The sequence below is a fragment of the Haemorhous mexicanus genome, chromosome 6, assembly GCF_027477595.1.
Source record: "Haemorhous mexicanus isolate bHaeMex1 chromosome 6, bHaeMex1.pri, whole genome shotgun sequence".
Classification (NCBI taxonomy): domain Eukaryota; kingdom Metazoa; phylum Chordata; class Aves; order Passeriformes; family Fringillidae; genus Haemorhous; species Haemorhous mexicanus.
In genome coordinates, this window is record NC_082346.1 from 4020682 (window position 1) to 4046448 (window position 25767).

Genomic DNA, 25767 nt, shown 5'->3' on the forward strand with positions numbered 1-25767 from the left:
TAACAACCCATCCTGCTGACAAGCCCAACCTACAGAGAGAAAACATTCAATTTCCAAATCCCACTCCAGGGAGAGTCACTGTCACTCTGTGTTCCCAGGAGTCCCTGGAGTGACAAGGACCAAGTTACAAAGGCCAGGGAGAAAACAAGCCTCTCTGGGAATTTATGACCATGAGAAATTTTTTTCTAATTTTGAAGGAATGCATGTAAGAAAGGAGAACAAGAAGTCAAGTATATTGCACAAAGTTGAGGGGGGACAAACCAGCATAAGCTGAGGGTGGTTTATTCTGAAACTTAGCATGAAGCTGCAAAAGTCATAAATAAAAAGCTGTCCTGCTGCAACAGCCTCAGAGCACGCACAGAGCCCTCGCTGAGCCCAGCTCAGGGGTAGTAATTAAACCACACAGCTCAACTACTTTATTCTCCTTCCAAAACCCTTTAAAACAGAAGAGCCCATATCAGACCAAGTCACTTTTTGAGCAGCAGCAGAACAGACTGGGCAAGTGAAAACAGTGTCATGACCACAGAACACAATTATTATCACTTTTCCTCTGTCCTCTCTGATCTTCATGGGAGAGGAGGGTAAGAGAAGGAGAGGGGGAAAAGCCTGCTCTCAGCCACCAGGAACACATCCAACAGCAATTTTTCCATCTCTCTGAGCTCCGTTGCAACACTATTGACATTTGGCATTTTGTCTGGAATGAGTCTGTTGATTAGGCACTACCCTTAGTTGGAAGGCTGGAGGGAGAATATCACTGTCCAGCTCTGGAATGGGGTGACTGCACTGAGTGCATCTACTCACATCACTTGCTTTTCCTTATGAGTGCACTGCTGAATACCCAGGATCGTATTTTACTGCTGTCACCAGCAGAACAGAAAAACATTCTTGAGCTACGAGCATCTCTTACTAACCAGACACCTTCCATTCTGCCACACCACTGCAGCTGCCCACCAGCCTATGGGGTCCAGCTGCTGCCTGCTTTAATCTGGAGATCACTCATATTGCTTCCCACTCGCTTTGTTTTCCCAATGAATTTGGCTATGCTAGACAACAGTTTGCCTGCAGATGCCCGGATGCCAAAAGGAACAATCCTTTGGGTGGGAAACCAAGGGCTTATGATGCCTCAGGTTTTAGCTTTTATATTTTTCAGATTCTGCATTGTTTTAAGTGTGTGGGTCTGGGCTTCATATTAGGGGATGGTGAGCTCTCTGCACAGAGCAGGGAGACAAAACAATTCCTGCTCCAGCTGGGCACCAAGGACAAATGATCCAAATCTCAGCCCCAAGAGCACAAACCCCGTGGGCTGGAGAGAGAAAAACAAGCAGGGTGGGACTGCCTGGGCTAAAGCTGGGATGGGACAATGAACTGCAAGGTGCAAATGGAACAGAACTGATCCCAGGGAGAGACCCCGGGAGCGCTCGTGCATTTTGGGGCCATTTTGGTTCCTCTTGGGTGCAGCCCTGGCTGGGCTCTGGTGCTGCCCAAGGTGGGTCCATGGAGGAGATCCTTGGAATAAATCCCTGCTTTATTCTTTAGCTCTGTCCAGCCTCTGTTCTAGGGCAGCCTTCACAAGGCATCATTTATCCTCAAAACACATTTTCAGTCAAGCTTCCAGCTGCACTCTACCAGCAATATAATCTGACACAGCACAAAGGTGATGATGTTTTCCTTGGAGACAGGAGGAGCAATAACTACGGAGGCAGCCACAGGGGCTGGTGATGAGCCACTGTGGAACTCCTTTTGGGGGCTGTGCTGCAGGATCCTGCAATGAAGTAGCACACTCACTCCCACACCTGCAGTGGCTACTGTCAGATCCACAGTATTACAGGGATTTTATGAATGATGGGTTTGGTAAGGTTTACTGAAGACTCAATTTTAAAATCCCCTTAGGAAGGCAACCTAAATCAATATGAAGGTGATTCTCCTTGAAAAAACAACTGAGCAGTAATTCCCTGAAGAGTTGCCTCTGAGTGCCATACACTGAGAGGGCCACTGCTTCCCATGGCAACAGAAAGGAAGGTTACCTGGCTCCCTGAAGCAGATGGCCAGCTCCACCTTGACCATTTCACTCCACTCCTCTTGGACGCTACTGCTAATTGCAGACAGCCATTCTGAAGCCTCTCTTCTCTTACCTGCTTTCCCAAATGCACCTCACCTCAGGAAAGAGGCAAAACAAAGGAAAATTACTTCCAGAGAGAAACACCATGCCCTGGGAGAACTTTCTGCCTTGCCACATGGGCACAAGGGGCCAGACTTAGAAACAGATGTTTTGATTCTCCACCTCCACAGCCTGCACTGCTTTCCATTTGGGATGCAACACTCCCCTTCTCATGATTTGGGACACACTTGACCAAAAGGACAGCAACACACTCCTCATACCATTTCCATAAATGACAAAAGCATGATCACCTACACTGTATGTAAGGGTATTTTCTTTTGAAAATGTACACACTGCTTAGTTATTTACCTCCTTAGATCACTCATAAAAGGTCAGCAGTCTTAATGTGTGAGGCCAGAAGCAGAAAAGGGCTTCAAATACCAGATCTCTCTAGTCCACAGCTATTAAAATCCAGACCAGCATAAAAAGAGCATGTAAGCACAGACACTGCCTTTCAGGGAAAGAGCATTGAGAATAACATCTGATCTTTAAAACAAATAAAAAATCATCTCTGACTTCAGACAGTGAATTGTAGCCAGTATTCATTCACACCCATACTCAGCAATTTCTAGCAGTACAACAAACAGGAGCTTCCAAAAGGTAACAAAATGTCAAAAACTATTTTTCATACTTCTTTTAACCATTTTCTTATTTTTCCTTTGCTTGTCAAAGCTGAAACAGGAACAGGAAAACATCAAGTCATTATCACTCCATACAGCCTGTCTCCATTTTTGTGCTTCCTTTGAAAATTCAGTTAGTCTCATGTTTAGGACCTCTCCCCATCCAGAAGTACCCTAATATTTCCATCAGTCATCATCATGTCACCTCTCCTGCTGCTATAGGCAAAGGAAGTCAGCCCATTATCCATTCACCTGGCTACATAATGTCCCCCTCCTTAAGTCCTAATCCTCTTATTACTCATTTTTCCAACTCATTACTCACTTCCTCTTACAGATGCAAAATAGTGACACTAGAATTCAAAATAAACACCCTAACACTGGATATTGGGGCATTCTCCATTCTCATGATCATTAGTTCACTCTGGTCCCAGGAACAAAAAACCCAGAAGCAATGATCAGACTAGGGGGGAAAAAACCCAACAAAACAAAACCAAAAAGCACTACCAACAAACCACCTTTTTTCTTTATTCAGTTTTGTAAAACTTGTTTTGACATGTCACAGTCAAACAGGTCAAACCTGCACTATCACTCCCAGGCTCTTCTAATACAAAAAGCATTTAAGAACAGTTATATTTTATATCTCTCCTTATTTGATTGACCAAAAGCACAGCATCTCTTAAAACAAATGCCATCTCAACACAAGATATTCTCTGAAGGCCCTTCACATTCTTCTGTAAGACTTTTCACTTCAAATTTCCCCAGCATCATCTATTTTAAAAGCTTTTGAATCAAACCCCTATTTTCTGCTATTATTTGCACTAGTCTGGTGCTTCCAATGGAACAAGAAGAAATTTTGAGGAACTGCCAGTCTACACAAAGTTAGTTTGAATCACACAACTGGTAGAGAGCTACACATCCATTATGAAACCCAGCATGCTGAAAACCTGCTCAGAAGGGAAAACTTCTATTGAAAGTAATTTTGAAGTATAGTTGTTTGGTGGGGTTTTTTTCAAAATTATCTCAACCAATATTTAGATATTAAAAAAAAATTCAAGTTGATGGACCCTAACCATTTTTTTCTTTTTATTTTCAAACATTACTGACTTAGATGCTACTTTATAGAAGGACTATAAAACTATACAAAACAGAGAATATCATCTACTGAAACCTGGATATTTACAAAGCACTTAAGCATAACTTACTAACCAGGAAATTTTAGCTGCACACACCGTATCAGTCCATATCATTCAACAGCATTGAAGCAAGACAAGTATATGCACCCACAAATCTTATCTTATTCTTGGGGGATGATGTTTTTGAATAAACACTCACAGGGAACCCCACTTGCTCACATTTGAGTGCAATGCAAGCATCCAAAATGCCAAGGAGCTGCACACTGATCCTGCCTGCAATGACCTGCCCAAACCCATACGTGTGCCAGAATTCTATTGAGAGCTGCAAAGCAACATCAAGCCAAGTAAAACACAACTACAGCTACTGCATTTTTATGTAGGCAACTAAAAAAGAACAATATCTTGTCTACTGAGCCATCTGAACCAGAAAAAAAAAATGCTGAAAGTAGTTAGTTGAGGCTGAAGTGCTCCAATAGGACCAGCCAGCCTGGCTGTCCACAGTCTCCCCTCTGTTCTTGGGGAGAAAGGAGTGAAAAAAGGCAATAGTTCACAATTATCTGTAACTGCTTCAATAAATTAAAAAGCCAAAACAGGTTGGGGAACATTCTCAGCCCGTGCATCTTGAGTATCTGCTGGATTCTGATTCTGCACAGACCAGCTTAAGGTAAGACCTTTGCACTTGTCCAGAGCCTCTCAGAATTCCTGCCATCTTTGCAAACCTGGCCTGATTTGTCCTGAGAGGCCCAAAACCACGGTATCTTTTGATTTTACACAAAAATTTATCACAGCTTTTACACTAAAATGAACTCCCAAGTTGCTTAACTTTTTATTCCCTCTCCTGTATATTTTTGTATAATGTGAACATGCATCAATCCATAACATTTCCCAATTTAGTTTTCTGTTGATGAACTTCATGAAGTTTTTAAATCCTCTGCTGCAGTTTGCAATTAAGTAATAGAGAATGCAGGTGATGAATTAGAATATTTTATGTGAGCACTGTACATGAACCGTTCTTGTTTACAAGCTACAGTCAAAAAATAGATTCCTCTGGCATGAACTCCAATCACTAATTTCATCAAGCCTAGAATTGCAGTGCACAAGTTTTCATTTCCAGCATGAATAGCTGTAAAATATTTCAAATTTTCTTCCAAGTACTCATTGTCCTAGTTTACTACCTTCTTACTCAATCAGCAGATGGGCAATACACAGCACATCCTACTGCCAGTGATGCAAAGCAGAACTGAAAGGTCTTCAAGTTTAGCTCATAAGGGAAACAAAAGGACTAAATATTGGTATTTTTTAAATGCCAGGCAGATTGGGTAACTATTCAAAGAAAACTTTAAAAAAATAACCAAACAAAACCATTGAAAACATACATCCATTTCCAGGCAAAAGTAGAATGCAACCATATACCAAAATCACTTTAAACACCCTTCTGGTATCACCCTAAACATTTAAGCATCCTATCACTCCCTAACTCCAGAAGTTTACTGAACTCCACAGCTGCTGAAGGCACTCAGTCAGAATGGAGTTTCTAAGAACTAGGGAAAATATTTACAAGTGCTGGAAAAAAACAGAGGCATTTACATAATCTTTGGCAACAGGATATAGAAACATGGCACTTCTAGGACACTGTCCAGCTGCTTACAGGAAAAAAAATCCATCATGTCAGGAAGGCTGGAAAGACATCCTAAACAAGCAAGTGAAAGATAATTTTATTTTCTTTTCCTTTTGAACAGACTCAGAGGTCTCAAAATAGCAGTAAGTGATGGCTTCAGAGAGCAACACAAAACATACTTCCAGGAAAAAGACAAGACTGTAGAAACAGTCAAAGCAAGTATTCACATTCAAAATGGCAACCAACTACAGAACTTTCACATTCCTAGATGGTTTTATCCTTTTCAAATCATTCTTACTAGTTACGTGGAGGAGCAATTACTTAAGCTGTTAACTTTAAGAAATACTACAACCTTGTTCCATAACAGGTAAAAAAACCAAAGTAGAAGACACCTACCTGTAATACCGAGATTGTAAATAAGTTGAACAAATAGTCTTTGATACATGGCTGGCAGACCCAAAGTCTATGACTTTGACCCGGTAAGGCTGCCGAACAGGATCCACCAACATAATGTTCTCTGGTTTGAGGTCAGCATGGATTAAACCCAGACTTTTTAGTTTTTTCAGTGCAGTGGCCACCTGTTGCAGAATAGGCCTTATTACTTTCAGTTGCAGAGGGCTGAATTTGTTTTGTTTCAGGAAGTCGTACAAGTTCTGTTCCAACATCTCAAAAACCAGACAGGTGTGGTTACGATGCTGAAAGCACTCGTAGGCTCTCACAAAGTTAAATTCATCAGCATTTTCAGTGCTTAGCCTCGCTAAGATGCTCACTTCTATCTGCCCTTGGCGCACGTACGAAGGGTGATTCTTCAAGATTTTGATTGCCACGATCTCGTTCGTCCCCCTTTTCCAGCACTTGACTACTTGTCCAAAGGTCCCTCGTCCCAAGAAATCAAGAACCTCGTAGGTGTTTTTCACCGAGCACAGCACCTCGTGCTGCACCAGCTGGTAATCCCCGTCCCCGCCGGTGCCGCCCTGCTTGGAGGCGGCGGCCGTGGCCACCACCGTCACCGGGTTGGCCACGCCGCTCTGCAGCATGGCAGGCAAGATGGACAGCTCGTCAACGATCTGCATCGTGCTGCTCTGGTTCTCCAGCTCCTCGCTCTTACGCTTCAATCCACATCGCTGGGCTCCTTCCAGGATATCTGAGTGGCTCCCCTGTGTCCTGGCCCCCGGCGCCTCCAGCTGAGGTTGCTGCGCCCACGCTGCCAACGCTTTTGTAGCACCTGCAGTATTTTTTAAAGCAACGGCATTTGACTGCAACCAAAAGCTCTGTCCTCGAGGTCTATCAAATGGGTTTTTAGTCTGAAAGAAAGTACTAACCCTGTGGGGAGAAATTCCAAAGTTTTTACCATTCACATAGATTTGCGGGTAGGTTCTTTCGTGGTACACGCAACTGCTTGGTTCTAGTTTGAGTTTCTTCACACTACAAAAGGCACTTGACTGGGTTTGATAAACATATGGTGGATAGACCAAGACTTGTGAGGCCATACCTACAGGGGGAGAGGAAAAGAAAAAACAAGTGAAAATCGTGCACATTCCCAAGCTTTCCAGCAGCTGCTACTTCTAAAAGAAAAATCAGGACACAATTGTGTTCTCCAAATGAGCTGGTCTGAAGTTGTTTTATATTTAGTTTCTTGTAGCAGAACAAGGCTCTCTCTCTTTATCAGTGCCCACAGGAGGACTTTAGCAGCAGCAGGTTACTGCAGTTAAGTGCTTGAGCTGGTTGCACAGGACTGAGACAGGCTGCAGCACAGCACTGCATGCCATTTTTTCAAACAGGGGTCCTACCTCTGTGCTCTTAAACTCAACTTTCATTTAAAACCTCCCACCATTTCTACACACAAAAGTAGCACAGCGTTCAGTAACACAACTGAAACACCAATTCAAATGTTTAGCAACGATGACAACAAATAACTCAGAAGGTCATAACTGTGAGTCAGTGCTACCTGTTACACAAGGAATCCAACCCATCCACTGTAAACACCAGCAACCTTCCGAGAACAGACCAATGTCCCAACTGCCCCAGATCAAAGAATTTCACTGGGATGAAAATGCAAGTGATCAAGGCATGTGATGGGGCCCAAAATAACTCAGGGGGCATGGGCATGCACACATAAACAACGACAAGGTTCCAGTAACTTACATGTACAGTAACCTAATCCATTCACCAAAGGCAGGTGCTTTCCTTGAGCTCTGCTCCACCCCACTGCAGAAATTCGTATATCAGTGACAGAGTCATGGGGTTAGAGGCACTGAGTTTACCTTCCAGATGTCCTCTATGCACTGACCCAGTGTCCCCTTCCAGACCAGTCAAACACCAGCCTTAAACTCATCTGTCATGTAGTTAAGCTAAATTCTAAGAAAAAGGTTCTTGATGGACCACAGTGTAACTACAAGGTTTCAGGGAAGTTATGGTCTATACCAGTCTGATCAGCTCCCAGAGACAAATTCAATACAATAATACCTTAATTAGATCACTTAATCATACCAAGCACATGAAAATTCTGGTAATAGGTATTTAAATTGCAGATGAATCACATAAAACTTGAGCCAGACATTGCAGTGACTCTGATCAAATGAAAACTAACCAAAAGCACAGCATAATTATTCTGAAGCTGTGATTTGATTTATGCAAATGAACATTTATATATCTTAAGAGCAATTAAAATAATCATACCAACACCTCAGTTTAGAATCCTCTAATGGGTTTTATCCCAGCTGCAGAAGAAAACTTCAAAGCCCTCTCCTTCCCAAAGCTGTTTTCTCAGAGCCAGATGATGTAGAAAGCTGGAGACAGCCAGGAAACAGCTGGGCTCTTCTGCCACCAAACATGATGAGACTGCCACTGGCCTCCTGCTCCACACCAAGGATTTAACACCAACTATTAACCTCAAAACACAGGAAAAAAATCCCTCAAGCTCTTGACTTCTCTCCTAAATAATGTGCCCCATTACAAGGTGCATAAGCATTGTTGTTGACTAGGAGATCTTACTGCCTTTTCTATCATAACTATATTTAAATAAATCACTTACCCTGATCATATTATTTAGATAACCAAAATTCAGCCCTCACTGCCTGCCCCAGAAAACACAAACATCCAAGCCCCTCTGGAGCTTCCAGTGGCCCCTGCACAGCTCAGGCCAAGCCAAACCTTCTATCAGCAGCTTACGACTCCTCCAGTTCTGGGAGGACTCGAATATCACATCTGCCAAAGACACTAAAATATCAAAACAGTGCTTGGGGGTTTTCTTCTTGAAACCTTTCAGAGGTTCCCACTACAAAATACTCTGCTTGCTTGTTCATCACAATCCCCTTCCTTTTTGACACACGTGTGCTTGAAACAAGTAAGATATTCCAACTCAAAAAACATTTACACTTCAAAGAAACTTCTCAAGGACACACTAGTGTGTTATCCCAGTTGGCTGACAGGGGGGTTCAGATGACCAGAATCACTTCCCTGACTCACAGACAAACCCCAATGCTGGGCAGTCACAGCCACACCACCAAGCCCTGGGCAGGAACAGGTCCCATGCACCTCCAAGCAGGAGGGAGTGAGGACACCTGGCCCACAGGTGACAATATGACCAAGTTGCAGCAGTCCCAGCAGGTCAGTCTGCCCTGGATCTACCTAACAGCCAAAATCCTGCTCCAATGAACTTCTGGAGAAGGTATTTTCCTGTGTAAGCATGTCACCAAAGCTGAGGGCACGAGATGATGATCATAAGTACTTTGAAAAAGCTACACTGAAATTAAGGATGGTTCTGGAAGACAGGACAGTCCAGCACGAGGAGAACCAAAGGGACCAGAGGCTCACTCAAATCCTCACCTGAGCCTGTGAGGACCACTGGTATTTAAAAATGTGTAAATTTTCTAGAGCTCATGCTGTTCAAACCAGCCCAGAAGGTCTGGAGGAACCCAGGCCCAGCTTTCTCTTCAATACTAATTTCAGTGGCATAAGAAAAACTAGACTATCATCTTTTGGGGTTGGTGTGTTTCTTACAGGACTAACTCCACCACCCTGAACTCCAACCACAGTAACAGCTCTGCTCACAGATAAGAAGTGTTTACTGAGTTATTACAAGAACATTTTTAGCAACTCAAAAAAAAAAAAAAAAAACCACACTAAAAAAAAAAGAAAATTGGCCATTAAATGGAACAGATAACATACCCTGGAACAGCCTTTGATACAATCATCATAGACTGAACTGGAACAGCTTTTGATACAATCATCACAGACTGAACTAATAAAATAAAATTTTATTTCACACAAATAAAAACAGACTTGTACAGTCATCTTATTTCTTACCTTCCCCTAAACACTTCTTCACAACTCCTATCATTTTGCTTGTCTTTTTCTAAGCACACACTTCTAGATGCCAATGTCATTTGGAGAAGCTACAGTATCTTCACATAACCAGTACATCCTGTGAAACAGGCACACAAAACCCTGCAGCATCCTACACCAGAGACAGCTTAAAGATCTCTGCCACACACTCACAGTGTTCAGAAGGCATTTCAGACAGAAGCACACTCTACCCAACCTATATGCAATGAAATCCATCAGAACAGCATGGAGCTATCCAATACTAGCAGCTGTTGGAGGCCTTTGAAAAGCTAAGTTGATAAACAGAACTGATTTCCCCCCCCACCCAGATGAAAACAAACCCCCACAGACAGCAAAGCTGCACAACAAACCTTGAAGAGAAAGGGAAAACACCACAACACCCTCTACTGTAACAGCACTGCTGTGTTTTAAGGGGTTTTTTGTTGGTTTGGGGTTGTGGGGTTTTTTGTGGTTGGGGGTGGTTTGATTTTTTTGGTTCTGTTTTTCTTACTGGGTTGATTTGTTTGTGGGGTTCAGAAGCTTTTTTTAAAACTATTTTGAGGTATTTGGATTACAATACAATCCTATGGATAGCTACACCTGAAAGAATAGACTTATTGTGTTGCAGGTTTTCTGTTGCTTTTTTTTTTTTTTAAACCAGGACTCCCAGCAAAAGAAAATAATACACAGCACATTTTCACCTAGCAGAGAGTGGGTCTTTCTTTTCCCCTATCACAAAAGATTTCACTGAGTTCATACATCTTTCTGTATACTTGTTAATGAGACTGTTCCTGGTCAGACTGCACCTACATTAATAAGCCCAGCTGCAGAAAAAGAGAGGGATCTGCACACAACCAGTGCTAAAAGAAAGAAAAAAAATCATCTGTGCTCATTTCAGGGAGGTTATTTGAGCCTGAACACACATAAGGAGCGGGTGCACATCTCCCAGTTTAATTTAAAATAAAAACCAAATTGTGCACTACAAGACCCCCCCAGGATGCAAACCAAAGCATCAGAAGGTCTGAAAAGTGCAATTTCTAGGTGACAGTACCACAGGCAGCCTCAGAGTAACTCCCCACCTGACTTTCAGTTCTAGTCCATTTAGTCCATTGCTCCACACATATTTTTAAAGTCCCCTTCTCCTTCATCAAGTGCAAAGCAAGTGTCACCACTTCAGCACAGTGCCTGCCCCTGGGCAGTGGTACACACAAGCTGAATTTGGCTCTGCAGTTCTGCAGCTTGTATTCTCCAACTGGAGGCTGCTGCATCCCACCTCACTGCTAGGGAATAGTGCAGGGAATGTGCCCAAGAAAGGCTCTCCCAAAACTCCTACCAACTGCTAGCACCTCTAGAAAGGCTTCCTTCGAAGGAACAGGTCTTCTTGGTTTGAAACAGAGAGAACTGGGAAAACCTGGCTTATTCAACATGAAACTGTACAAAACATGTGGCTTCTGACCAGAGTTTAGGCTGTGAATTCTGAAAAGAGTATGAACAAAGTAATGAAGCAAACATATTTCAACTAAGTAAATTTGTTGCTCATTCCTTTAAATAAATCAACAAGTATATTTTCACAAAGTAATGTCAGTGGACAGGAGGCACTTCAGTTTGTCCCCCCACAGCCAAGCTTCTCTGCACAGAAACTGAGCAGGGAACCAGGCAGATGCATCTCAGCAAAATGAGGCACCTCTGGTTGACACCTTGCTAATGCTGACCTAAGTGTAACAATGCTCCCTCCTTCTCAAAATTACAGCTGCAGCCTCCTCGGGCTGGGCAAACTCAGGAGCACGACCGACTTGGCACGCTGTGACAACCTGGAGCAGCACAGGCTGTTCCAGGCCTGAGCACCATTAATAATTAACTGTACAGTGCCATTTCCACATGACTGAGCTGGGGGGGAGTGGGGCAGAGTAACTGGTTAATAAGGCCACTGCAGGGGAGCTCAGGAGAAACTGCCACACTGCTCTCGTAATTTGTCTGTGAAATCCACAGCTCCTTCCCCCAGCACTGCAACCACCCTGCTGCTCCTGGTGTAGTAAATTCCCAGCCAGAGGCAGCCACCTAATAACAGAGTTAAACTGTAACCTAAGAAAACTTGTTTTCCAACTTCTTTCAGGCCTCCACGGGCAAAAACCAGCTCCAAAACTCTGACATCCTTCTCACAGTGCAGCTGGGCATCAAGGGAGGCTTTCTAAACACTCTGTAACTTCCAGCAAATGCACAACTGGAGCAGTGGCACTCATGAAATGTTTTGTTTACATCATGCATCACTTTGGAAACACTGTAAAGATACTAACTGTCATTTTTTCCAGGTAAAACAATTGTTCTTTTCATATTAGGTGCCACCCAACTTCTCAAGTTATTCAGCAAGTACAAAGCTGAATTAGTTGCCCTCTCTTTCAAAAGTTCATTACCAGTAGTAGCAGCACCTCTACGTTACTGTTTATTTTGGATATGTAGCTGAACAAGCTGTACTGATGCAAGTACTTTCATACCCCATGTCCTGTTCACCCTGAGGAATTCCCTCACTCCAGCTGGACAATTAATAACAAAGCACTGGCAATTGAGGTTTCATGCAATTTATAAAGGGCAACATATCCACAGAGAGTGCAAAGTGTCCAGAAATACAAGCCCAGGGAGTTCCAACCCTCTGGCCACCTCAAAACCAGCTCTGTGAGCAGATCTGTCACCCATAGAAGGGAGAGAGCAGTGCAAAGGAGAAAGCACTGAGGTGTTCCAGGTAACTTGTGCCCTATAAAAGGTTTCCTCAATGACAGAGGCAATTCTGGACACAAACTGCACGGGCACACACACTCCCCCACAGAGAACCAGGAGATGCAGAAGCAGCTGATGATATCTCACCAAAGAAACCAACACCCAGTTCTGGGGCAGCAACCAGAGATGCAATTCCATGGCAAAAGAAATCCTTACCATTCTTGACTAAAACACGTATTCCAGAGCTCAGGGATGGTGGCCCATCACTCACCAGGAGCATTCAGCTGAGCCAACACAGCCTTTGCCCCACGTGAAACCTCAGTCCTGCACAGGTCCAGGCTGAAAGGCCAAAGGTTGGCTCTCAAGTTTGAGAGAGTTTTAGTGGGAGGCAAAGGATACAATGATCCAATTTTGCCCTTGTAGAACTTAGTTACTAACCACCCAAAAAAATGTTACAGGGCTGGTTAAGGTCTGTGCAACAGCAGAGATATTTTTAAGCAGACACCACCAATGTTGCGCTGATAGCAGAAACTGAAAATATCAGTTGGTTTAAGTGTGATACAAACCAGTCTCAATTGCACCATTGTCTCCATCCTTGGAAACAGAACTGATGCCATACACTGAGCACAAACATATTTTACATAAAATATCAGAGTGAACCGCTGTGACTCAACGCTGCCATAGCACCAGCACTCAAGAACACAATTGCTTTATTCATATTTTCCACCAATATCAAAAGCTAAATCTTGTGATACCAATATGACTGCAATCAGAGCTAAAAAGATAAATGAAACAGTACTGGAAGCATTTCTTTTTCTCTTGGGCAAGCTGGAAAAGCAGGCACAAGCAGTGCAGCCTTGGCCACCAGCCCCAGAGAGAACATCCCCTCCAAATCAGAATGTGCAACCATCAACATAAACAACACATTTCAACCAGCCAGGGCTTCACCAGCCTAATCTCTTCTTTTAGAAGACTAATTCTTTTTGAACTTGGAAACAGCAGGCACACTCAAATAAAAGTCTCTAACAGTGGGGATTAGGAGAGCCCACACCTTCTGCAGGACAGAAGTGCTGGAGGATCCATCCAAACCACTACTGTCTGCCACCCTTCAATGCAGCAGAAGGGCCAAGGCACTTCTTCCATTGCCCTAAGTATTTCCAAAAGATTTTGCCACCTTCCCTAAAGTAGAAATAAAATTTGATAGAGAGGATTAGCCCAAACTGCATGTTGGTATATCACATGTTCAAATGCCACTGTACTTAAAAAAAAAAAAAAAAAAATCCTTCTTAGATCTTTCTTATTTCCAGTCATTTTACTTTTGTGCAATTGCTTAATTTTGCATTTTTTAGAATGCTGGGCATTTGTTAGAACTAGAAATGGATCAACCCATCTAAGCAATTTATTTTGAAATTTCGTTTAAAAATAGCTCTAGACAATACAAAAGCAGCTCCTGTAAGAATATACATTTAGATGTTTGTTGCCACTTCACAGAATGTAAGGCAGCACATCTGCATGCATAAAAAGGATCCTACTTACACAGAGTTCATCAAGTCCTCTCAACTACTCAATGAGGAGGAAACTAATCCAAAATTACCTTTCTCCCTCTCAGGAAAAAAGATTTCCACCTGGACAAAAAGAAATGAGCAACAGAAACCAAAGCAAACAAAAAACAAACAAAGAACCCCAAACAACACCACCAACACAAAATTCCTGTTCTCCCCACAGGACCTGCACGTTAAGGCTACAGCAGCACACACACAAAAAACCTGTCGAGCTCATTGAGTCTGACATGCAATGCAAAAATTTGCAAACCAGGCTCTCCTGTACCAAGGGGGTGAATAAAACTTTCCTCCACACTGAGAACTGCCTGGTAGTAAGCAATATTTGAGTTAAAACTTTGCCCAAATACATGGAAAGATCAGTCCCTCTTCCAAGAGGACCAACAAGAATGTCATCATCAAGTGGTTACTGAGTTGTGAAGACAGCATGCCTAGAGCATATTCAACTTCCTCTGCAACAACAATGTCAGAGTAAATAAGAACCTTGCCCTTTATTTGTTTTAAAACTGACTTAACTGTAAAGTAACCAAGGCATCTAATCCCACACTTACCTTGATTGACCTTTTTCTGCTGCAGTTTTCAGGTCAGTTGCCCCAGCTACATCTAGTAACAACTCCCAAACATATACAGACTGAGGTAAACACACACACACAGTAAGCACATGTTTGGAAGGTATTTTTACACATACATAAACAGAAAAAAAAAACCTCTGAAGTCCCAGTATTTTCCCCCATTACAAAAATTCATTATTTAAAAGTGGTTTGAATATTCTGCTTTTATATAACAGGTGTTTTTCTTTCCTTGCAAGCAACACCATCATGAAAATAGCATTGGTTGCTTGCAGAAAACAGCTGTATAAGCTGGACATGGCATTTACTGTAGAACAAGAAAGAAAAAAAAAGAGGTAAAAGGTGTTTACCCTTCTTTCAGCTTTCTAAGGATGTAGAGAAGCAGTATCTCCTACAGGTAAATGTCAGTGCACTAGAAATCCATTCTCTCTCACAGAAGGATCAGCCTTCTGCCTCCCAGTGAATCAATAACTGTAATAACCCATACTATAATGTTTCCCAAAACCACCAGGGCAAGAAATGTCTCCCCCTCCCCTGTGCAAAGAAACTTCCTGATTTAACTACACAGAAAGCATGTGAAAATAAACTTTAAATGCAGCATACAACCCACTACCTGGGTAATAATAATAATACTGATAAATGTGCATACATTTTTTCTCTGTTGTATTCCCTTCCATGTTTAATAGTCTTTCCACTTGTAGCATAAATAAACCTTTAACAGCCACTCTTGTTTTAATCTTCAGAAGAATGTTTAGACACCTCTGTGACAGAGTTTTAAAAACACAGCTAGTCTCAAGCAGCATTTGTCACAAAGAGCTCCCAAAGTATTTCTTGGGAACACTTCCCACCGTGTCCTCTTGCTGGGCTCAGAGCTGGCACAGTGCAAAGGAAGAAGCCAGCCCACAGCATCATTACAAAAGAATTAGAGAAAAGTTATTGAAATCACCCTTTAGTATCTCATGAAAGCAATCTGCTCCTATTAAGCTGAATACCAACTAATTCAGCAAATCACAAAATAAGCTGGTATTAAAAGGAAAGAGGAGAGCAAGAGGCTTTTTTCTCCTCTTAGGAACAAATCTGGTTCCTTCTGAAGGGCTCCACAAGATCTCAAACACCAAAATTCCCATACTTAACAGATTCAAATAAAGATGATCTGAGTACCTCTTCTACCCACATAAAATCCCTAATAATCTTCAAAGAGAAGCTGTGGAAAAAACTTCTCAACTGGAACACACAGACTGCAGACAAGCAACCAAGTCCAACAGTTAAAAAGAAAAAAAAAAAGGAAGAATTGAAAGGAAAGGGGTAAGAAGTAGCAGATGACCAAAGTTTCCAAGAAAAACCTGCACCATAGGAAAGAGGGGAAAAATTAACATATTTTACTTAAACTAGTGGAATTTGGTAAAAGTTAACATAGCTTTTTTTTTTTTTAATGCTGACAAAGGACCAAAACAAAACAGTAAACATGTTGAGACTGTGGAAACACAAGACAAGAAACATTTATTCTATCTACATGTGAAAAACTAAATTACTTTTGCAAAAGTAAATTAATAAAGCTTTAGAAAAAATTGTGTATATAAATACTTTTTAAGGATACCTGACACTAGTGGTTATTCATGTCTTCCAAAGAGAGCTAGATCATCAGTAAGAAAAACTCCTTTTCCTCCTTTATAAACTTTCTAATGATTATTGGTATTGAAGTTGTTTTCCCTCTGCATTTTTGCCTGTATAGGTGAGCTTCCTCATGCAGCCCTTGAGGGGGGCATGCCTTAGAGGTCCCATCCAATGCAGGCAGGCACTTGTTTCAGTCTATTCCAGCAGGAACAGGGAGAGCTGCAGGTGTCAGCTGACAGCCAGGGACCCCTGGAGCAGGCCTGCAGGGATCTGCTCAGGCTAATAAAAGCAGCAAACATCTCTGCAATGAGGCCACTCCAGCCCCACACAAAGCTCAGCTGCACCACTTACTGCAGCCCCAGCTGAAGTTGCTCTCCTGGCACTTTCTCCTGCCCAGGGACCAGTTTTGCCATCTCACTTCACCACTGCAAGATGAGGTCAGCACAAGGCAAGGAGATCCACTTCCAACTCACAGCTGAGAGTCAAGTAAAACTAAAGAAAACCCCTAAAATAACCCAAAGCAGGTTTTTCTCAGGTACTGGTGGCTGCTTGCCCCAAGGCAAGCTAACAGCCAAGCCAAGCTTGGTGATAAAAATCTTGCCTCACCCAGTAATTTAAGTTCCTTGGAGGTTTAGTGTCCTGGTGACACAAAGAACAGCTGCAGGACACTGGAGTGTGGTGACCCAGAGCAGCTCAGCCTCCAGAACACAGCAGAGCACAAGACACACTCAGACCAGTGGATTATGAAATCCAGCAGGCCTGGAGAAGTGCCCATGGGCATCTCCAATCACCTGCAAAACCTCCTTTTCAGGGTGTTTGTGGGACTCAGCACAGGTATCAGGAGCTGAGCTTTCCTGCCCAGAAGTTTTCCAGCACATTCTAAATGGGTGGTTACTACAGCACCACAGTGATCACACAAACAAAAGCAGACTTTCATGTGGCAATAACTGACTTTTTACATTAAAAAACATTAATTGTACATTATTTGTAACGTGCTTTAAAAAGCACTAAAAAGTCTTCTAGAACTGTTACATAAACTCATGCTTTCCATTCTTGCTGAAATTAAGATTAAAGGATTAATTTTAAAGATTAAGATTAACTGATGTTAAAGGTAGCTATTCTGATGGGAGTGCCCCCTCCTAACATGCAAAAAAAGTCCTCTGTATGTAAGAATCCAATTACTTTTTTAATATTGGGAGTTGCTGTAGCTTTGATCATCCTAAAAGACAGGAAAATATTTCTTAAGTCTGTTTTGTCTTTGGATGTTTGACTGCATCTTCTTTTATTGCTCTGTTGTGGAACTTGAACTTAGCATTTTCCTGTTATACCCAAATACTGTAGAGCATAAGAGAACTGGATAAAAGGGGAAAAAAGGATTATATTCCTTACTTACAAAAAGGAATCATTTCCTAATCTTTTCCTAAAAACATTACATACTGTACAAAAAGTTTACATAATGTTGGAATTAATAAATATGTACAGTTAATATTCAGAGAGGTATTTTGAAATTACACTGACTCCAAGTCTCAGCATAAGGAAAAAAAACAGAACTAAACTACTTGAGTCTACTTGTTTAAAAAACAGTTCAGTTATTTGGCTCTTCCTTTTCCAAACCCAAGTGCTATACCAGAGATTAACTCCCTTTTGTCAGAAAGTTACCCACTATCAAAAATGGAGTATTAAAATGCTATATGGAAAAAAAAAAGTGATATACAATGAAAAAAATACAACAAAACTTCACAAATATTATCCCCAAACTGTATCTGAAACAGAGACTCACACCAACTCCTGCCACCTTTTTCAATATTCACTATATTGAAATAAAACAACTGAAGAACTGGGGAGAAGCACCTAGCCTGCAGGAAATGTTACATTATCAAATAGTCACCAACTAAAATCCACTTTCACAGTTACATGCTGTTCCCCTGCTCACCTGCCACTCAAAGCACAGTGACTCTGAAGAAAAACAAAGCTCCAATTTCTCTAACATTCTGTCCAAGAGGTAGAGGCTCTAAATTAAAACACCCTCTAAAGGGGGGGGCAGGGGAAGCCAAGACCAGGTAACAGGATTTTCCAAGATTTAGCCTTCATTATAGGTTATTTCAGGTTAAACAGAGGGTGCTCAGTGCCTGTACAAGTCAGAAAAGGTAACCCATTACTAACCCATATCATAGCATCAGTTATTTTAGGCTGCTGTAAATAGAGTTACATGGTCATTCCAGGTGCCCTGCACACACAGCAGTGGTCTGGAACATGCTCAGTGCTCATCCTCACTCCTTTCCCCATGTTTGGTGTTGTGCTCAGCCCAGCCACGGTTCTGAAGCACAGTTTCAGACACCTGAAGTCCCATCCAATACTCAAGATCTATTAAAAGTAATTCATTCTTTTCTTTCAAGATCTATTAAAAGTAATTCAATTTTTTCCAAGATCTTTTAAATACCAACTAATTCTGCAAATCAGAAAATAAGTTGATCTTAAAAGGAAAGAGGAGAGGAGAACACCTTTTCTTTCAAAATCTATTAAAAGTAATTTATTATTTTCCACTCCACCTCTGACTGTCAGTGAAGGGATCTCAAGAAATGGAATATTTTGGTGACTTAGGAACTTGGAAAACACAAAATGGTACAAACAAGCTTTTCTGAAGTCTGAAAGGTGGATGCTATTTCACAAAATTCAACAGCAAACTTGTGACAAAGAAATGTTGGTAGCACCACTGTGACACTTCCACATTTCTTCTTCCCTCAACCAAGGATCACCAGGTGATCATCAGGCCTGCTCTACCCAACTTGTACTTCTGTCAGACAGAGCAGTTTAATTCAGCTCTAATGCTTCTACAGATCAGATGAAATAAGTTAAATATTTAAACTTATATAAATATATAAACAGAAAAGCCGAGGCTGATCTAATAAAAAAATGTAGGAAGGCCTCTCTGTCCTCTGCTTTACTCCCCAAAGTTCTGTGCAGAAAGCAACGCTGTCTGCAGGAACTATTCTGTAAGGGCACAGCACCCACATGCCACGACACCCCACACTGCAACAGCGAAATTTAGCTCCACTCAAAGCAGTTTCTCCTTCTGTATTTAACATTCCTCCAAAATACATGTCCAGCCTCAAATGACAGGGCTGTTCCCGTTACCAACGCTGCTTTTCTCCCCCTCACACACAAGAAAGCCAGCCACAAAATTCCCCTTCCAAAAGGCACCGCTTTGTCAAAAGGGCCTTTGTTGCCGTGATCAGCACACTGGCAAAAGGGAAAATACAAGAAGGAGATCCTATAGAGGTAAAAACTACTCTAAAAACAGGAAGCGTGCAATCCCTTCAGAGAGGGGTACATACACCCAAACACGTGAGCTTGGGAAAACACAGCCTGACACTCCTACACCTCTGGATTGGAGTTTCCACAAGAATTTAGTGCAGTCAGTTCTGTCCCACCCAGGGGCTGGTGAGCTAACCAACCCTCCGCCTCTAAAAGTGCTGCTCAGCCTCCCATCCCCTTCCACAGATGCCATTAATCCCGCAGATGCTTTTGGAAAAAATCACCGATTTGTTTTGAAGCAACTGCTGCAAACTGGAGGACACAAGGAGAAAAGCAGCACATGCAAATAAATTCTAGTGGTTTTTTATCAGTTAGTTCTGAAAGATGAGTTGCAAGCTCAGTCTCCCTCCCCACACCCTGTCTTTGTCTCTGCTATCTTGTTATGCAGGAGCCTGTCTCATTTCCCTGTTTCCATAGGTAGTTGTTTGAAAGAGACGAGGGAGGAAACAAGCAAACACAAAAAAAAAAAACCCGAAACAAAGAAAAATCACAAGCGCCGCAGAGACCCCAGGGCAGGGGCAGCTTCCCGAGCAATTTTTCAATGAAACTTTATTCCAGCTCATGGAACCCATCCAATTACACACCGCCCCCAAGCCCGGAGAGCCACGCACCACCACCGCAATCGGAACTGGAACACCCAGCCAAATTTATCTATTAAAAAAAAAAACTTAATTTACAAGCACGAGCGATGCCACACCCTGAGCGAGCTCCTAGCAGAGAAGCCCCCAGGAAGAAGTGGAGGGAGTGAAAAGTCCAAGGGCTCTCAGCATGTGCTACCATAAAAGGTCCGCAGATAAAGCCGCCCCACGGCTCCACCGGGATCAGTTTTCCCCCGGTAAGTCCGCGTTAACACTTTGCTCTATTTATTCGCCATCTCACCATGCCGCTTCGTAATACAGCATTGACCTATTTTCCAGGTGCTTAATTAATCTCTCTGCTGGCTGCCACGCTTGTTAGGCAGTTACTTGTGTGTATTTTAAATTTAGTTTATAGAAAGCTCCAGCAAATTAAGTCTGTTACGGAATTATTATGTCAGAAAGTAAGTCCTCGCAGTCCATCCCAGCTCTCCTAATTGGTGCGACATCAATCAGAGCCTAAACTTTTTGCAAACGATGTGATGGGAGATAATACGGGGTAGAAAATGAATAATCACAGAAACATGCATTGTTATCAGCAACTACAGCGTCACCTAATGTAATCGTCTCTCGTAGTAACATACTTTCCCACAACTTAAAGACACTGAAATAAACAAGGCAATACACGAGTAGGGAGATGTGAAATACACAAGCAGGAAGATGTAAAAACATCAGAGCGCCACAATTTCTGGCAAGTCAAACCCCGGAGTGCCAAAAACAAAGTTAACAAAGAAACAAACAATCGCAGTTTCTGACACTGTAAGTCAGATGCAATAGTTAGTAACAAAAGTAAAGCCTCAAAAGAAAGCTCTTTATTATATACGTGTAAGCACATAGCATTGACGATTGTGGGCTTGATCTAAATAAAAATAATTTTTACACACTCATCACAATTTCCTTCAGCGTTAAACACATGCAAACGCACCTGCCAGCTTTACAATTGATACCACGACGAATCCAGAACAAACCCCGCACAATCCCTGCCGCAACCATTACGGCAAAGCCTCCAGCAAACAAACCCCTCTGTTTTTACAGAGCTCGTTCTTGGGAACTGACCAAATTTTAAAGCGTCCACTTCCCTTCCAGTTGCTGTTAGTGATCCCGGCCCTGGGCACCATTTGCCGCCCCAGCTTCCCCCTAGCGCGGGTCTCTCCTCGGGGGTCAGGGGCGAGGGTCGCGTCCCGCCGGGACTGCCAGGAGCGGCCGCGGCGGCGCCCGAGCAGCACCCGGAGCGGGAGGAGCCGCGGCCGCGCCCGGGCGCCGCCCCGGGACCCCCCGCAGCCCTGGCAGCGGCCCCCGCGCTCCATACAAGGCACGGGAGGAGGCGGCGCACCCGGAGGGGAGCGGGGCAGCGCCGGCGCTGCCGCCGGGAGCAGGCGAGGGGCGGCCACACCTCCCCCGCCGGGCGGCGGCGGCCGCGCCCGACAGCCGGGGCGGCTCGGGGTGGGCGCCGGGCCGCGCCGGGGAACGGGAAACTTCGGGGACGCGGCGGGGCGGGCGCCGTCGAGGGCAGCGGGAAGGGGAAGCAGCGCTGCCCGCTCCCCGCCGCCGCCGCGCTCGGCCAGGCCGGCGGCGCTGCCCCGGGCAGGGGGGTCGGGTGTGCCGCGGAGCTCCCCGCGGGCAGGGCGCGATCGCCGCCAGCGGAGGCAGAGGCAGCGCTGCTCTCCGCCCGCGGGGCCGGCCCCGCTCGCCGCCGGCCGCTCACCTTCACGGGTCGGGCCGCGCTGGCGTCCGCGCTGGAGCTGCCGCCGCCGCCCTGGGCATGTCCGGGAGCGCTCCGGGAAGCGCCGCTCCGGCCGGGCTCAGCCGCTCAGCCCCGCCGCTGCTGCTGCCTCCGCCGCCTCGGCCGCTGCCATCTTGTCCTGGCGGCTGCGAGGGAAGAGCCCCAGCTCAGCCCGCTCGACAGACCGGGCCTCCGCCTCATCTTCCCGGGGAGGGACCCAACCCGCCCCCGGCCGCCGCCTCCTCCGCCTCCGCCTCCCCCCGCCTCCGCCCTGCCCGCGGCGGCCTAGCGGCGCCCGCCGCCGCCCATCGCCCCGGAGCGGCGGGCCGCGGCCCCGCCGAGCGCTGCGGAGGGGGCGCCGGCCGAGCCCCGCTCCGGCGCGCCCCGGCCCCCGCCCAGCCCGCGGGGCGCAGCCTGCAGGGCGCTCCCGCCGCCCGCCCGCTCCGCCCGGCCCGGCGGCAGCGCCCCCGCCCGGCCCCGCCGCGCAACGCAGCAGCCGCCGCCCCGCGCCCGCCCGCCCGCCCGCGGCGCTCGGAGCGCGCTCCGCGCCCGGCCCCGCTCCGCGCTTCTCGTCCCGCCCCGCTCCTCTCCTGCCCTCCCGCACCGACCGGCCGGGGCTGCTGGGCGGCCATCACCGACCCTTGCAGCACCTCGGCGGCGGAGCCTCCTCAGCGCCAGCTGACGGTCCCCCCGGGAGGACAACTTGAGATGCTCCTACCGCGAACTCCCGTGACGGTCCCCCCGGGAAGTCCCCCCTGGGAGGACAACTTGAGATGCTCCTACCGCGAGCTCGCCTCTTTGCCCGCTCCGGTCTGTCACTACCTGGAAGAAGGCAACCTCATGCTTTGTGGCGGCTCTCTCAGGAGCACCTGTAAAACCCCCAATAATCCTCCGGTGCTGGGCATCCCAATCACCACGCCCCGAACGGTGAGCTCTCCCTCCCAGCTCGTCAGCTGCCAACTCCCATAACACTCATTCACACACACACTACGTGCATAACGATGAGCAAACTGGTGCCAAGACAAAGGCCTGACTCTCAGGACCTAGAGCTTAGAAGATGACAAGATGAGAATGAACCTACGAACTCCTAGTTCATATAAATGAGTGCTCTGGCCTCGTAAGACAAAGAGACTTCCCTAGCCAGCCTTGAAAAGAACTGTAAAGCACCAACCTTCCAGATCTGGTCTGACATCCTTCCCTGGCGAGCAGTCCTTGCCACGCTAGCCCGAGCCCATCAGACACACCACTAGTTTTAGAGGTAACAGGGCAGAGCAAATGTGTTGACCAGTTTGCATCCTGCATTACAGTTCAGCGTTTTGCCTTGCTCAACTCTTCACAAAATAACAGGATACACCCCCAGTAACAACATGTCCCTAATATTATACATCACTTAAATATTAGTGGTTTGTAGGACTGGTCAGCTTCTGCAAACAGCATTCTTGACCCGAAATAGTGTTCAGCTGATGTGGGGCGAAAAAGGAATTACTGTTTGCCTATAAAGTATTTAGCCCCAAGATAAATCCTTGGCTGCAGCTACAACTGGACATCACATGCTTCTCCACCTCTTGCCAAAAATAACAAAGAATTTCTTTATTTACTTGCACAACTACACGTACTCTGCTATTTTTTCTCACTACTTGTTCCAGTATTTTCAACACGTGTCTGCTTGATTTTAACCTTTATTTAGGACCGATCCTTGTAATAAAGATTGTTAGGATGTGAAGTCAGAATTTGAATTAATTAATTGGAGAAGCCAGACTTATTGTACGGAAGTGCTAAAACCTAACATTGGTTTTACTAGCACAACACCGCCAATTTTCAGTCTTGTAAGTAATGAGCCATATAATTTAGGGCTGGGGAAGAAATAGGTGGGTGTCAGTGGTAGTAAATTATACCACTCAAGAGCTGCTCATAACATCTATTGCTTACTAATTTTAGAAATATTAATCAAGCTCCTAAAAAATAACATCCCACAGAGTTATTTCTACACGTTTTATTAATATATAAATAGACAGTAAATGTTGATAAACATTCTTGTTGATTACTTAACCATACAAACTCTAAAATGGCTTAACAAAAAAAAAAAGCACATTAAATATATGCTGCAAACTTAAATTGGTGTATATCACCCCAAATTGTGATCCACTGATGAGTCTCAACATAATTTTTCCAGCTGTTTTTTAGGATCTATTTCTAGCAAATTTCTCATGTTTCACCATGCACCTTCTTACAATTTGATAACCAAAACAATCCAAATGCAGTTGTAAATTTGAATGTTACCAATCCTCTATTAACAGGCAAAGTGATGAACCCAGTGCTCCACGGATACATCTGCACAATTTTAACCAACTTTCAGAAAGAGATTTGAATTTGATTTAGAAAAGAAGGGGTGACTTTGGGCTCGTTAACCTCTCTTATCACACTGTTCTCTCACTGGAGTTTTGGGTAGGTCACGTTTGCTAAATGGCAGCACCTCCTGAAACATCCCAGCACTGTCAGTTCTCTCCTCATGTTCCAGTTTTTGCTAATTAGATCAAGCTAGACTCCCACTCACCTTGCAACAGGAGTATCACCAGCGTGTAATCAAACTCTCAAATCTCGTTGAAACTCCTTCAGTTGCTTTTGTGGAGCGCAGCACCCCTCTGCAGAGCCATTGTTTGTCCTTTTTTATTTCAGGCTCCCTGGAGAAGCTCCCTTCTTTGGCAGCTGTTTCAATTAAAGCTTTCCTCCGCCTTGGGACTGAGGGCTGGCCAGAGCCATTGTGAGCTGGAGTGATGAACCTCCTCTGTCAGTGACTCCTAGCGATGACTTTGGCCACAAAAGAGTTTTGAAGTGCCCACACAGCACAGTAAAACAACATTAGATGTATCAGCGAGCTTTAAACACTCTGATGACCGTTTCTATCAGAGGTTAAATCTGACTGTGACTGTGTCTGAGAAGCCCTCACATGACTTTTTGGTTTTTTGTCACCTGGAAAACAGCAAATGCTTCCCTGTCCTAATTTTCTCTTGGCAGGTATATTTGTGCTAGTAGGCAACAGAGGGGTTAATGTGGAAACTCCTGTTACACCTGTAAGTGCTGTGGGCTCCTGATACCGTGTGGAGGGGAGGGTTTTGTTTCAAAGTGCTTAAGTAACTCAGTGGAAGGAGGCTCTGGGTCATTTAGATTCATTTATGAAGTTCAGCACTGAAACACACACCCCCGTGGGCTCCTGTTCCTCCTTGTCTCCAAGCCTTTGCCGAGGATAAGTACTAGTTAGGTGTGAGTGCTCTGAGTGGAAAATCAAACCCAGAAGTTAGAAGAAGAGGATATTTCCAACAGATGTAATCTATTATGCAGCAAAAAGAAACGATCTGAGGACAAACACAGGCTAGAAGCTTTTGGCAGAACACCTCCCAATGACATTTTGTGCTATTTTTGTTACCAAAATCCCAAGTGTAGATGCAGGCTGAAAATGCTTTGGCTAGAACAATTTGTTTTACTCCTCAAACTGCTATAAGCTGTATCACCAAAACACTTTTTACAGCCAGGATGAGTTGTTCATATCAGCTTCTGGGTCGCTTGTATCAGCTTGACTCTTAATTTTTGAACAAGCTTGAGTCCTGAATGAGGCTCTGCCATCAGAGGTAAGGACAGGAGAAGGCAGGACCACAGGGCTGTAATTCCATCCAGAAGGCTCAGGATGACACCAATAACAAAAGTGCAATTGCACAGAGCAGCAAGGCACAGTCCCCGTGCAGAGGGACAGAGCTGGCCTCTCACAATTCTCCTGAGCAGTTCAATTT

The 25767-nt window shown here is 44.5% G+C and overlaps 1 protein-coding gene across 4 annotated transcripts in view; it reads right to left on the reverse strand.

The window, feature by feature from the left end:
- The window catches only part of HIPK3 (homeodomain interacting protein kinase 3), a 68549-nt gene extending 46341 nt beyond the window's left edge, over nucleotides 1-22208 (reverse strand). For 2 of the 4 annotated variants that reach the window (XM_059848320.1, XM_059848318.1), the window contains exons 1-2: nucleotides 21965-22208; nucleotides 5926-7021 (exon numbers count right to left, since the gene is read on the reverse strand). In XM_059848320.1, coding sequence (XP_059704303.1) covers nucleotides 5926-7019 — 1094 coding nt within the window. In that variant the 5' untranslated portion in view covers nucleotides 7020-7021; nucleotides 21965-22208. Of the gene's footprint in view, nucleotides 1-5925; nucleotides 7022-21315; nucleotides 21487-21964 lie in introns of those variants that run through there. The other 2 variants (XM_059848319.1, XM_059848321.1) reach the window with 2 other exon arrangements.
- Nucleotides 22209-25767: the final 3559 nt, after the last annotated feature.